Source organism: Bos javanicus, chromosome 5 (assembly GCF_032452875.1).
Source record: "Bos javanicus breed banteng chromosome 5, ARS-OSU_banteng_1.0, whole genome shotgun sequence".
In the NCBI taxonomy this organism is placed as follows: domain Eukaryota; kingdom Metazoa; phylum Chordata; class Mammalia; order Artiodactyla; family Bovidae; genus Bos; species Bos javanicus.
In genome coordinates, this window is record NC_083872.1 from 46,931,433 (window position 1) to 46,945,795 (window position 14,363).

The 14,363-nt window shown below is 34.8% G+C and overlaps 1 protein-coding gene across 2 annotated transcripts in view; it reads right to left on the bottom strand.

Annotated features, from left to right (window-relative positions):
• Positions 1–842: 842 nt before the first annotated feature.
• The window catches only part of CAND1 (cullin associated and neddylation dissociated 1), a 34,314-nt gene continuing 20,793 nt past the window's right edge, over positions 843–14,363 (bottom strand). For both annotated transcript variants that reach the window (XM_061416564.1, XM_061416565.1), the window contains exons 7-15: positions 13,463–13,608; positions 10,606–10,898; positions 8,882–9,023; positions 7,049–8,542; positions 6,059–6,154; positions 3,559–3,728; positions 3,318–3,482; positions 2,140–2,247; positions 843–1,405 (exon numbers count right to left, since the gene is read on the bottom strand). In XM_061416564.1, coding sequence (XP_061272548.1) covers positions 1,181–1,405; positions 2,140–2,247; positions 3,318–3,482; positions 3,559–3,728; positions 6,059–6,154; positions 7,049–8,542; positions 8,882–9,023; positions 10,606–10,898; positions 13,463–13,608 — 2,839 coding nt within the window. In that variant the 3' untranslated portion in view covers positions 843–1,180. The remainder of the gene's footprint in view (positions 1,406–2,139; positions 2,248–3,317; positions 3,483–3,558; positions 3,729–6,058; positions 6,155–7,048; positions 8,543–8,881; positions 9,024–10,605; positions 10,899–13,462; positions 13,609–14,363) is intronic.

A 14,363-nucleotide genomic window follows, 5' to 3' on the forward strand; every position in this document is an offset into this window, starting at 1 on the left:
CTGCAAAGCTTTGCTTCCCCCCAAGCACAGACCCTTTCATCAGGAGTAGTCAACACTTACCAAATACAATATGTAAATTAGCTCTAGAAGAAAGAGGGAAAAAAATCTAACTCAACTAAAAGAAAATACTATTATTAGCTAACAAACCTGGGATAGCCAGCTTCAGAAGTTTCCAAAAAATAAAATTCACAAGCACACAGTTATTAGAATCACTCGATATGGAATGTAGAGGTCCAAAGGAAATCAAAGAAAAATCTGACTAAGAATTTCTAGGGGGAAACACACGCACACAAATGGGTAACCGAGAAAAACTGAGTACTTAAATATTCAAATTTTAAATGTCTAAGAAAATTTATAATAGAAAAAGTGGCAAATTGTTATTTGGACTTGATTTGCTGAAAACACCTGCAAATTCACACTGGCATTAAGAAAACCAAAGTTTCAAAAATTTACTCCCCTCTCTCTCCAGATATGTGTTTTCTGTGCAAAAATAAATATCTGAAAATTGCACTAATACAATAATACTTATTTTAACTTTTGTATTATGAATAATCTGCACATGCTGCTTTACAGACAATACATATTTGCAAACTTGCTCATGCAAAATTAGTGTGCGCAACAGGGATATTGTTAATCCCCATACTTAAAAAATGATACCCTATTGTCTCTCTTAAACCGCCAACCCCTCTGAAATGTAACAAGTCTTACACAGATAATTCTTGTCTGCCAGCTAAAAATCAATTTATGTTGCTGAAACAAAGTTACACAAGAAAAAGAAACATGGTTTTTGTCTTGCAGAATTTTTGATTTTTAAATAAGAGAAAATTTATAAAAGAAAGAAATTCATGGTCACAAAATTTTAACATTTTAATCCTAAACATTACAGGGTAAATATACTGGACCCTATCTCCATCAATCCTAACGTTTAGTTGTCATTTTAAACGTTGCTCTAACCACTAAAACATCAGTGGTTTTACAACCTCTGGATTATGGAAATACATATTTCTGAAATAAATGCTACAAAAACAACAATGGAAGAAAGTCAAACTGTCTCCATGAAGGGGAAAAAAAGTGGAACATTTTGAAGCTTTTAAATACTTCTCTTTTCATGTCTTACGATTAACCTGTCAAATCAGTGCATCATATGGTCAATGTAATGGTCCCCAGGTTGAACAAATATCTAACTAGTGTCCATTGATTCCAAGTTAGTAGATGATGAATCTTTTTGGATACTTTCAAAGATGGCTGCCAGCTCAGGGTTAGAACTGATCTGTGACTGGAATTCACTCATCAGCGGACTCTTCTCTGCTTCTGGAATGGTTAGCAGTGCTGCCACTGCTCTCATGGCAGATCGCTTTAGTTCATCTTGCTTTTCAAACTCCTGCTTTACTGAGTTTGCTTTTACCTGGAACATTGAGTAAATTTATATTACATGCTATAAAAGGCAGCTCTTATACCAACAAAATCTAAGCACATAAAAATAAAGCAAAGCAACTCTTGCATAGATCCAAAAGGCACATTATTCTTCAAGCAGGGGTGTTTTGAAACTTTTTTAGCAATCACTGTCTCCTTTTAAGGGAGTATTTTATACAAAGCCCATTATAAAAACCAGAGTGGGATCTGCTTAGCAAGTCCTACTTTGTCCTCCATCAAACTACTGTTTGATGTTACCATATTTGTTCATTATTCTTCAAACATGTCATGTACTGAAATCTCTGTGCCTTAATTCATATAATCATTTTTGTATGAAAAGTCTTGCTTCACTTTCTGAACCTAAAAATAATCCTGATTTTTTTCAAGGTCCATTTTAAATACTGTCTTGTGCATATATGAAGCCTTCTATGACTCCCACACCCATTCGCCTCCTCCAACAGAATTCAACATTTCCTCCTCTTTTGTGGACCTATCACTTTAATCATATCAGTACTTTAAAAATGTGTCACACTGTTAGAACAAACTTTTAAGAATAGCATTTAACAGTGATAAGCTTTCTAAAACATCCACATTTAATACATTAATTTTTGAAGCCAACTGCTACCCAGGGTGCCAGCACAGTTAAATTTGGAAAACCACAGTACAGAATCAACTGAGAATCCTGAACATACCAAGTCTGGCCTAAATCAACATCATCAGTATTACCTTAGTTGTGCACGTGGCACGCAACGGCTCAACAAGTCGGTCCAACCTCTGCAGTACCGCGCTTGGACAAAGGGTAGAGAGTCTCACCAACATTAAAAATGTTAGCATCTATTATGAATAAAAAAGACAAAATTTAGATTCTGAATTTATTTTCTAAAGACAAATCCCAAATTCTGACAAAGTTTTTAAAAGAAAATGACTAGCCTGTGCCACAAAGTTTCATTTTTATGTAGTCTGCCATTTGGAATCACACAGAATTCAAATCTAAGAAATTTTAGCTGCAAGTTCTAAAGTTATCTATCATATGGTCCAAAAATACAGAACTAGAAAAGTGATTCTCAATCTTGACTGCACATGAGTTAGAGCTGGGGAGCTTTCCAATTTTTTTTTTACTTCACTCATTGGGATAGGGTCATAAACTAACTGTTTTTCAAAAAGTTCATGTGCACCAAATGGAAAAAAATCAGTGAATGAGAAAATAACTAGAAGAAAAGCTTTATAACAAGTTTCTACTATCTTAGATTTTTCTAAAGAACAAACAAAAAAAAACCCCCATAAGCCTGCTTATTCAGATTAATCCATTAAAGTCCAATAACCCATAGTCTTTTATCTTAAGACTATAAATTGTAGAAGGATCCTATTCTTTCAGGGCTCTTTTCATTGAATTCTGGGAGAATCAGGTTATTCCATATTACATTATGGAAACATCAAAGTAAGAGTTCTGATAGTATGGCTGAATTACTGCTCAACTACCACTTTTGCCCTGCTTGACCAAAGGCCCTGAGTAGACGATTTTTCAAATCATCGTTTTATAGTTCACATTTTAAATAGGAAGATAAAAAGCAGCTATGAGCAAAGTTCATGCTCTACGCCTAAGAGGCGGTATAATTTCTCTGTGGTTGCATCTACAGATAGCTTTGTGTATAACATCCTTTAACAACACTCTGAATCTGACTTGCTCCGCTAATGACAAGGTTTCTGGATGTTCCTATATGTCAACTGATGTTATTACACTGCACTGCTACTTTGTTTGCATATTAGAGAGTTTCTAACACACTAAAATCATGACAAGTAAACTAATCGTTCTCATTGAATAACAAGAGTAAATTACAAAGGTGAAAGTCACTAGCAAAAAGTATTCTTCTAAAACATTTTATCAACAGGCACAAACATCTCACCTTAATGTCATAATGGTCCTTCAAACCGTCTTCAACATGATTAAGAAATTCAAAGATATCAAGTCTGTCCAGACAACTATCTAGAAGCGTGTACATACACTCAAAAGCTGCCTTTCTAATATCCAGGCCGTCATCAACTGTATGCTTAAATGGACCCATTTCTACCTGTTGAAATACAAAGATATGTAAATATTCTACAAAGTAAAAGACAAGCTTAGGTAAACAATGTAATCTAACGTACCTCTCTTATAAGCTCCTTTCTAACTTTTGTTTCATTATAAAGATGTGGAAGAACAGTATCCAAAAGATCCCTTATTAATGATGGCTTATTATGTGCTGCTGAGTTGAATGTGACCAAAGCTACTCTTCTTACATTTAAATCTGGGTCTTCTAATGTTTTTAGGAAATCACCTGAAGAAATCAAAGAGAAGCAACATAGTTATATGGCAAGTTTAAAATTAAATATGCATTATACTGTTATTTTACTAGTGTTGGTATTATCGCCATTTCTTGAACGTGGATCATGAAATATGATGAAATACTAAGTGAACTACATAATTTCTTTTGGCAACAGTTATACCATCATGTCTGAATATGAGTGTATTTAACTGATAAACCTATTCTCAGCACCTTTAAACACAGGAGTGAGGGCCCCCAAAGCTCCCAATTACTTTTATAGATAGTTGATAAAAAGGTGGGTGGCAAAGAGAAGTGATGGAGTCAGCAACCACAAGAACTAGTAATGTGAATGACTCTCCTTAAAGTTCAAAATTAGTACTCACACTAAAAAAACCACCAACAGAAGTGGAAGTTTTTTCATTCAAAAAGTACTTGTTGAGCATTTATCGCATGAGGCATTGGGGATACAGCTGTGGGAAAGTCAAATTTATGCTCATATGAAGTTTACATTATATGTATGCTATAGTTTACATTCCAAAGGTGAAATCTTAAAACCTGAGTTCAAAAGATAAACAAGGGTGGGGACAGAGCCACAGCTAAAATATTGTTAACAAGTAAACAATTTATCAGATGACAGAGAAATGTGCCTCCAAAAACTTGTTTTTATCTTTAACAAGAAATGTATAAATTGACAAGAGGTCTAAGAGTAGAAAAGAAGGAAACTGAAGCCTAACATAAGACAAAAAGCTAGACAAAGTGCCCAGCCACTCTAAACACAGATATAAGTCTGACTGTTCTTGCACATGGGGGAAAGAATATCTTTGGAGTCACACAGATGGTGATCCAAACTGCTTCACTTGTCAACTCTAAGACTGACTTCTAGCAATTTATTATAGGCAAGAGCCTCAGTTTCCCAGTTAATAAAATGAGAATTATAAACTTTTAGGGCCACGGAACAGAATAAATAGCATGCACATTACTGAACACAGTGTCTGGTACATGTATTCATTCATAGCTATTCATCAATATGTAATCTCAACCCTATGATAAGTAATCTTTTAGAATACATGGTGGGGAAAAGGTGCCAGAAGACTTAAATGTATCACAACAGCAATCTGCTAAAATGGGAGATGAAAAAAATGCTTCAAACATCACAGATTGGTAACCTCAAGACTGACCACCCAGGAAAGTTCTGACTACAAAAAAGGTTAAGAGATAGCTTGTGTTCAAGAAGAATTTAAAGCTCCTCACCTCTGTCTGTCTAGAATTACTATGATGGTAAACTTGCTTTTAAGTAAAGCTCCTAAAGTACTGCTATCATTATGGACAAATGGTGACACAATCTAGGATCAGTGGTCCCCAACAACTTGGTCTAGGAATTTCAATTTTAAACAACCAGAATGATCATCATCTAACTGAGTAACCACTCCAGTGATGCACACTTGCTGACTGTTGTCAACCTAAAAAGATGTCTCTAGAGATCTGGCACAGGTCTCTTCCCTTGTTGTATCTTGTACAATGCCAAAAATGAGAGTAAACAAAGAAAAAAGAGGGGAGAACAAAGGCAAGAATCTTCTGACAGAGACTTCCTATGAATTATCTCTACGTCTCAGCATTGTCATCCATTTATCCTCTATGTCCCTCCTACTCTGAACTAGTAATCCCTTTGTGTAGTTCTTTTAGACTGTTTTTGCCCCTTCTGGCCCACTGCAGAATGGCATGAAGCTGTTAAGTTTCTATGCATACCCCTCTATCCTTTCTGCTGATATCCCCATTCTTTTGTCAAGAAAACCCCAAGAGTTTAGTTACTAAAGACTCTAGGGAAACTGATGATGAAAACAACTTAGGAAGTTATAAAATCATGAAAAATAATAAAGAGATGACCTTTTTCTTTCTTGTGTATCTCCTCTTAGGCTGACAGGGATAAATACCTCAAGAATTATCTTTTTTAATCTTAAATTTCCACCTTAAATTTAGAAGCCTCCACAGAGCCCCTTGGGAGCTAGAGGGATATAAATAACAGAAAATTCAGCCTTCACAACTCAAATGAGATTCATTTACAACTGGGAAGAACTTCAGACTGTCAGATCATATAATATTACCCTTTACCCATTAGTTTACTTTAGGTCATTCCCCAAACACTATTATCAAATGTGTAGTTGACTTTAAAGACATCCTAGCATACTTAGCTAATTTCAATTATTTGCAAAATTATGTTTTTAATGAAACAATTACCAGACCCTTAAAATAGTTCCTTGGAGATATATTTAGCTATTGAAATGATTCAGGTTTTGACAATTAACTACTATTTAGGCAGTATTTTTATCTTCATTTGCACTTACCTATGCAGTTCTTTAATAGTGGATCAATAGGTTGTGGATGATCAGAAATAGTAAACTTCACAGCTGTAACCACTGAGCTTCGGGCATATGATGAACCTAATTAAAAATAAATTCTAAGTCTACGGTATTTAAATCCGCTAAAATCCATGGACATCTTTATCATTTTCAAACCACTTCAAGTAACATCAGTGTCTGTAATTCCTTAAAATTCTCTTTGATCAAGAAGGGTATTTCTTCTTTCCCTCAGGATACCAATGGAGCAAAGTTTATTCATTTTGTGAAATATAATCTCGCTAGATCTCAAAACGAACAATTTCATCCAAGGAGGAGGCAGCCTGAGAAACCAGGAGTGAAGGATCTACCCCTCCTAAAAGGGAACTGGTTTAACCACATCAACAGATAAGATTATCAAATTTATTAAAAATGGAAGCAATTTCTAAGAATGAATGCCCATTTTTACCTTCTCCTTGGATAATAAGGGTTGACACTGGTAAATCTGAAAACTGTTCCCAGAATTTTTCATTTGAACTTAGTTCACCAATTTTAGTACTGTAAGCATGGTTCTCTGGCTTTATTAATTCAAGACCAAAGAGTAACATTAAAATATACTGAACACTAGAAATGACACCAGATTTATTTAATCATTATCTAACTACACTCTTAATTCTTTTAAACAACAAAATGTCATTTGAACATGGCTCCATATTATAAGTTCTACATGTAACAAGATATAGCATTAGCCATCTTTCCAGGCAACCAAATACTAATAACAATTTGGGGGGGGGAGGGGAGGGAGGCTCAACAGGGAGGGGAGGGAGGCTCAACAGGGAGGGGATATATATATATATATATATATGTGTGTGTGTGTATATATGACTAATTCATGTTGTTGTACAGCAGAAATCAACACAATACTGTAAACCCATTTTTCTCCAGTCAAAAAATTTTAAAAATAAAAATTTTCTTAAATAAGAAAATCTAGGTACCCACCTGATATTAAATACCCCTTAAGCCGTGGAAGGAGAGTTTCTGGATCAATTAGAGTGAGTTTGCCTAGACATTCAGCAACAACATTTCTGGTTCCTTCTTCTGCACACTCACAGTGCTTTAGCAATAAGGCCCAGATGTTTTCAACATACGGTTTAAGGCCCACCACTGATGCAGAGCTAATAATTTCCTTCAAGGAATGAAGCAGTAGATACTGCCTTTTGGGTTGACTGGTTATTTCTTGTAAGACAAACGGAAGGTATTCAGGAAGGTTGCCCACACTTATGCTGCCTAATGCATAGGATGCAGCTGATTTGACTTCTTCACTAGGAGATGAGAAAGCTTCTAATATGACAGACTTCAGTTCCAGCTGCCCACTTAAGTCAATATGATGCCCAACTTCTCCAAGAGACAGTAGAGCTAAGAGACGAATTGAATCTGTAGACCTTGAGTTCTTCACATCTTGAATAAACTGACCTACTACAGCTGGTCCTTCTTTAGGGCATGCTCGAGTAAGAGCAGCTACACATTTGGCAATGGAATAATAAGACTGCTTATGAGTAAGAGCTGTGCTCTGAGAATAAACTGGGCCAGTGAGCATGCGCAACAAATCCATATATCCTAGATTATTTGTTCCAGTAACAACCAGAGCTTGGAAAAAGTCTAGCATAGCACTAAGTGCTCCCCCTTGCAATAAAGGTGATCTAACAAGTCCAATAAGTTCATTGAGAATGGATCCACTTATCTTCGAAAGGGAGGAGGGATACACTTTTGCTAGTGTGGTTAGAAAACTGATAGCCATCTGTGAAACATGCATATCACTTTCGCTGATAAGAGGTGGGAGCTCATCTAGAACTGCATCAATCATGGCAGCAGTCAAGCTGTCACTATAGTTTTTAATTAGAATATCTAAAGCAGAAAGGGTACCCAGTTTCAAAGCTCTCTGGTTTTTCCTGAGAAACGAGGCAAGGATAGGAACCCCTTCTCCCAGGACAGGCCTCAAATCTATCTTCAAAGGGGACCCAGCAATCAGTGTCAAAGCCTTCACTGTAGTTAACCGTGTAATCTCATTCTTCAGTCTCTCCAAGAAAATCTGAAGTGTATTGGGCAAGTCAGAGCCCAAATTGTCTCCAAGGTTGCAAATAATTTGTCCCATACAGGAAATAGCCCTTTCCTTGACTTCCTGATCAATGTCAGCTGCTTTTAACCTCTTAATGGTACAGGTAAATAGATCTTTGATGTAAGGAGTCGCATCAAACGAGGAAGGCTGATCTAAAGGACGAATTACTTTGACAAGTTGTTGAGTAACAAGAAGAGCTTCAGATGTAATCTTGTAAAATGGGTCTCCAACACAAGCCACCACTGGGGGGACCAAAGCTTGAACGTGAGGATGGAAGACTTGAGGAGAGTGGTTACAGAGGATTACATATAGACAGGACAAAGCATCGATCTTCAAATTTGATGAGCTTGATTTATCATTCAGTGAGAAAATGATTCCTAAAAACCCAACCAAAAAAGAAAAATCCAATATTTTTATGCATGACAACTTTATGAAAGCAAAAATATAAAACTAATCCCTAAAAGACTGCTAAAGCTTCCACTTTATATTATCTCTAAAGTAATAGAAATTCCACAAGCTGTGATAAATATTAAAGTAAAATATTTTAGGGTTTGGTTTTAAACTTTTTACTTTTAACTTTAGATATTCAATGTTCCTATAAAGTTAGTTCCATGTACAAATTAAGTTGTCACAAGTCATTCTTTTCAAGGAAACAATTATTTAAGCTTATCTAAGTCTTAATAAATCCCAAAAGTGATTTACTATTTCTTGCATACCTGGTACAAGTACAGGAATGTGTTGTGTTAGGGCCCCGGGTAATACATTTACCAGTTCAGTTAACATGTTAAAACAACACTGTCGGGTCTTCACACTTTTCTCTTTCATCTGTTTGTGCAGAGCTTTAACAATGTTTGGAACCTGTAATTATCAAGTGCTCATTAGCTGGTTCAGTTATTGGTACTTCCTCAGTTCACTTAACACAAATTACAAGGGATGCGGACGAATGGAAGAATTTTTCTGGTCAAATTCCTAATTCTGCTAACTGCTAACAATTTGTTCGATACAAACTTTGTTGCCATCTACTATGCATGTTCTCTTGTAACTATATTTGCTTGATACTGATAAACAGAGAAAAGCTATCATTAGCTTTCTACAGAACAACAGAATAGTCTTCCTTGATTAATTTTACTTATGAAATGCACCAGACTAAATAGAAATCTAAATAATAATTTTCAACCAAAACTTTAGGAACATAATTTATAAACTTAAATAGCACATATAAGCAATTACAGGAAAAAAGACAAATTACAGAAAAGAAACCATTAAATGGGTCTTTGTCTTTGCTTTTCGTTGGCTCTTACAATGAAATCAACCTCACTTCAAATGTAGTTACAAGCAGCAGGAATAGGAGTCAAAGACATCACTTCTATACTTTCTAATGTTAGTGAAACCTAAATAGGGTATTTGCTAAAAAGTCTTCAGGAGAGCAGGATACAGACACATACCATATTGAACAATGATGTGAGAACTAGAGGCAAAAGAAAACACCTATCTAATTAATTCATCATAGCACCATCATAATTTTTTGTGATTTTTATCTGCTTTCCATATAGTCAATTACTTATGTCTTGGATACACTTTCTTTTTCTTCTACAATTAATCATCAGTGTTCACCTTTTAAGTTCACCACAATCTATTAAAATTTTTACTACTTAAAACAAGATAGCTATGACACGTACATCCCTTGTCCTAGTTTAGTTGTTTAGTTTCTCTCAAGATCTCTTCTGTAATCCATAAAAATGGACATATATGTACCCCATGGGGATGCTTTAGAGATTACATATAAGATAGGAAAATGCCTAGTGTGTACTAAATATTCAGTAAATGGGGACTATACAGACCTAATATTTAGATCCTAAAGAAGATGTCCTAAAGTGAAAAAATATGTATTTTATCAATAATAGGTGGCATATAAAATCAATAATAATATCAATAATAATACATGGCATATAAAGCCTGTGTGGCAGGCTTCACCGTGTGTTTAAACAGAGCATATCATTTCCATCTTGGGTAGACAGTTTTAAGTAAACCATTATTACAAATGAGAAAACTGAGACTTAATAAAATGTTTAAATAACTTGTCCAAGACCACATACACAAACACACACAGAGTCCTAATTTCTCTAAATTAGAAGAGAAAGCTATGAACACAATTAGTCCAATTCTACTGCCCTAAGATTTCTCCATTAATACATCAAAGATAAACGATATTTTATTGAATCTTAAAGCTAATACTGTTCAGCCAAGAAAAATCAAGAAAACTTCAATCAGAATAAATTATAAGTAAGTAATGTTATATGAGGATCCATAAACTATTATACAAACATATCCCAGAAATGTTTCTCTAAAGCTGTTCTGGAACTCCTATTTTCATACAAAAACACCATTTTAAAACATCACATTTACTAGCAGGACTTTCAAAACCACACTTTAAACTGACCTGACTCTGAAGCATTGTTAAAGGTGTTTCTCCCTGTTCCATTGCGTCAGGGTCACACAGCCAACTTTGCACAGGACGAGTTTGCTTCAAAAGAGAAAGGTATGCATGAAATACATCTGCTTTTACATTCTCTTCACGCTCTTTAAATCTGGATATCAGTGCAGGAGAGACGGTCTTGTAGAATTCTGGAAGCATTTCATGCCTTGTGCTAACTACAGCATCCAAGCACTTAGCAGCTGCACGTCTCACTTTCCAACTCATGTCATCATCGTCACTGTATTCATCATCACTCCCTAAAGAGAAGTTTTAATGTTAACAGACTATTAATCATAAGAAAAGTTTAATACAGAAAATAAATTGATACTCATAACTAAGATAATTTTCCAACTTTTAAGATACACAGCCAGAGACAGATTTAAAAAGAACTCGTTCATAAACCAGAAGCAGTTTACTTAAAAAATCTACAAATAAACCTCTAAAGAAAAATGATCTGATTGTGTTTTTAACTTAACATTTTCTCGTTGATGGATAATGAGCTGTTTATTAACTATCATTTATTAACACATTAAACATCTTCAGATTACAAATATGTATAAATGTCCCAGCCTTTTAAATAATATGAATAGAAGTTCAATTCAAAAGATTCACTTGACACTACAGGAAAACCAAACAACTGGGGAGTTCATAAGATAAACCATAAAAATAATGGTCACCAATGGCATATCACACTGTGAAACTAATTTTTCAGGGGTAAAAAAGAATCCTGACATTAGCTTTCTTTGTGGCTACATGGCTTTCCATTAAATTTGTTGATGGGCTATTAGGAACAAATATGCATATTCTCAACTTATTAAAATATTATCTTAATATAGCTTAAAGAACCTATACTTTCTCAGTTACAACAATAAAATTCTGTCCACAGAATAGAGCACTAGCTTCTCCAAATTCCTGCTAAACATTAAAACAATATTCTAAGCTTAAGTATTAACAACTCCATCTCACTTATACCAAATACTGCTAAATCAAGGCATTTGATTTGAAGAAAAATTACACGGCACTATCAAGTAGACTATTTAAAGCAAGTAAGTAAAAATTTTTAGAGAATGTAAACATTTCCAATGGCAACCCAACTATGGGAATAACTTTATAGAAATATACTTTATTGAAAAAGTTATAAAAATTAAATAGCCTAATAACTAAAATTATGGTTATATAAGTTACAGTAACACTATGATAAAAATATATTAGGTATCAGAAAATATTAGGTGTAATGAAGAAAGAATGCTAAAAAGGGAAATAGGAGTATGCGGTATGGGAAAGTCCTGAGATGGGAGACTGGATGAGGGAGGTATGTAAAAGAAGTAATCAGGTATAACCCCAAAGTTTTTGGCCTGAGAAACTAAGAATAGAGGTGCTATTCTGAGATGGAGAAGTCTAAAGAAGAAACAGGTTAATAACCAGTCAGTGGAGGAAGGCTGGGAAGAAGATATTCTGGACATCTAGGCAGTGTATCAATTAAGCAGTTTTGCATATATGAACCTAGAATTAACAGGAAAGATCTGGGATAAAGTTTGGGTTTTCAGCATACTGATATTAAAGCCAAAAGACTAGATGAGATCAACAAGATTATAAGAACATAACAGAGAAGTCAAGAACTAAGCCCAGAAATACTCCACAGTTTAGTGATCAGGGTGATGAAGAGGAATCAGCATAGGGAAAGAGAAGGAGTAATCACAAAGACAGGACTAAAACCAGGAGAATCTGATATCGTGGCAGTTAAATAAAGAAGTGCTGCTGAAAACTGAGGAACAAGCTAAGTCAAACATCTGAGGTCACTAGCAATCACTGCAAAACTGGATTCAAAACAAAAGGGGGAAAAAGGAGTTGGAGAGCATTTATTCTTTTGAGGAGTTCTGTTATAGTGCAGAGAAACTGAGCAGTATCTGTTGAAAGTCTAAAATGAGACTAAGAGAGAGTTTTTGTATCTTTTTTTTTTCAAATGGATGAAATTACAGACTTTAGAGCAAAGGCATTACCTAAAATCATTCAAAGAATCAAACTTAAAAAGTATAATTAACAGGAAATCCACCAACACATAAACCCAATAACTTATTTAAACATTGCTATTATGATTCTTTTAATAGAACAGAGACAACTACACATGAGCAACCCTGTGCCTTTGATGTGTTACTCCTTTCCACAGTAAATACCACAAATCTCAGCACAATGACATCAATCTCAGGAACCTCAGAAATACTTGGATTAATCATGAAAGTTAAGTAGAGCCTCAAATAATACTTAAAATTTCTCATTAAAAGTAACTATGCATCAGATCAGATCAGATCAGTCGCTCAGTTGTGTCCGGCTCTTTGCGACCCCATGAATCGCAGCACACCAGGCCTCCCTGTCCAACACCAACTCCCGGATGCATAAAACAAACCAAACTGCTAGGAATATGTTATAGATATCTATAGGTACAATTTATTCATTTCCCTCCTTACAAAAACACTGTGTAATCACTGATAAGTGCTTGCCAAGAGAAAAACACTAACATTTTTTTTAGCTTATTTAAAAAAATTAAATTGGGACAGAGTAATTTTGTTATCTACTTTTCATTCAACTTATTAACCGCTTTAACAAACGTTTACCTAGAACATGATTTTGAAAATGTTGCATACAGTTCAATAGCTGGACGCCCCGTAATTAAATCAACTTGCTCTTGTTGAATACTGTGGTTATTTCCACTTTCACTATTATAAGCAAGCAAACAAACAGTACATTCTGGGGCTAAGAATCATCTCCATCTATAATTAGTTCTTTCATGAAAATATAACAAATCCTACTTAATTTGAAATACCTTGGTCGTCATCATCACCACCGTCTGCATCCATGGCATTTTCATCTTCATCTTCATCATCATAATTATAATTAGGATCATAAGTAAGATACTTAAGACATATATTTATAATGGTAGAAACATGGGGATACACTTCCTTAGGACATCTGTAGAAAAAACAAAAGCTACCTTGAATAATTGTACTTATTTTCTTGATTCAGTATCTGTCAACTTTATTAGCAGATTGTCTTCCCTTTAACGTTTTAAAACATTTACTTTTCAAATTACTCTTTTTTAATCAATTTTAAGATGAACTCTTCCCTCCTACCACCACCACCACCACTTAACACCTTTGAAGTCAGGATGATTTTTACAATAAATGATATGACATGGTTAGTGTGGGGTCATACAAAGAGAGATCTGCACACAGTCTATCTTTTCAACATACAGCTATAACACAAAGGCCAAATAAATGCATTCTTCAGTAACTAGCATTACTGGTAAAAATGGCAGGGTACATTAATTTAGGTTTGGTCTTATAACTTTAATGTTCAGAAGACAGAACGTACAGTAAATGCCCAAGAATAAGTATTTCTCAATTAAAGGTATAGAAATGAACCCCACAATTTTTAGCAATTTTATATGACTATAAAGCTACTTATCGAAAACCATGAGTGAAAACTGCTTACTATTACTACAAACAGCCAACAGTCAAGTCACAAAACACTGTGTTACAATGCTGTCAATTCTAGCCAGGAGTGTGGGGGGCGGGGACGGGGGGGACAATCTCGCTACTTAGCCAGTATGATCTTCTCACACATAAATGCAGTTATTATTAGAACCAAGGTTTTCAAACTGAGAATCACTGCCCTAGCAAATATAACAGATCTCAAAAATTGTTAAAGAGATACAAAATTCACTA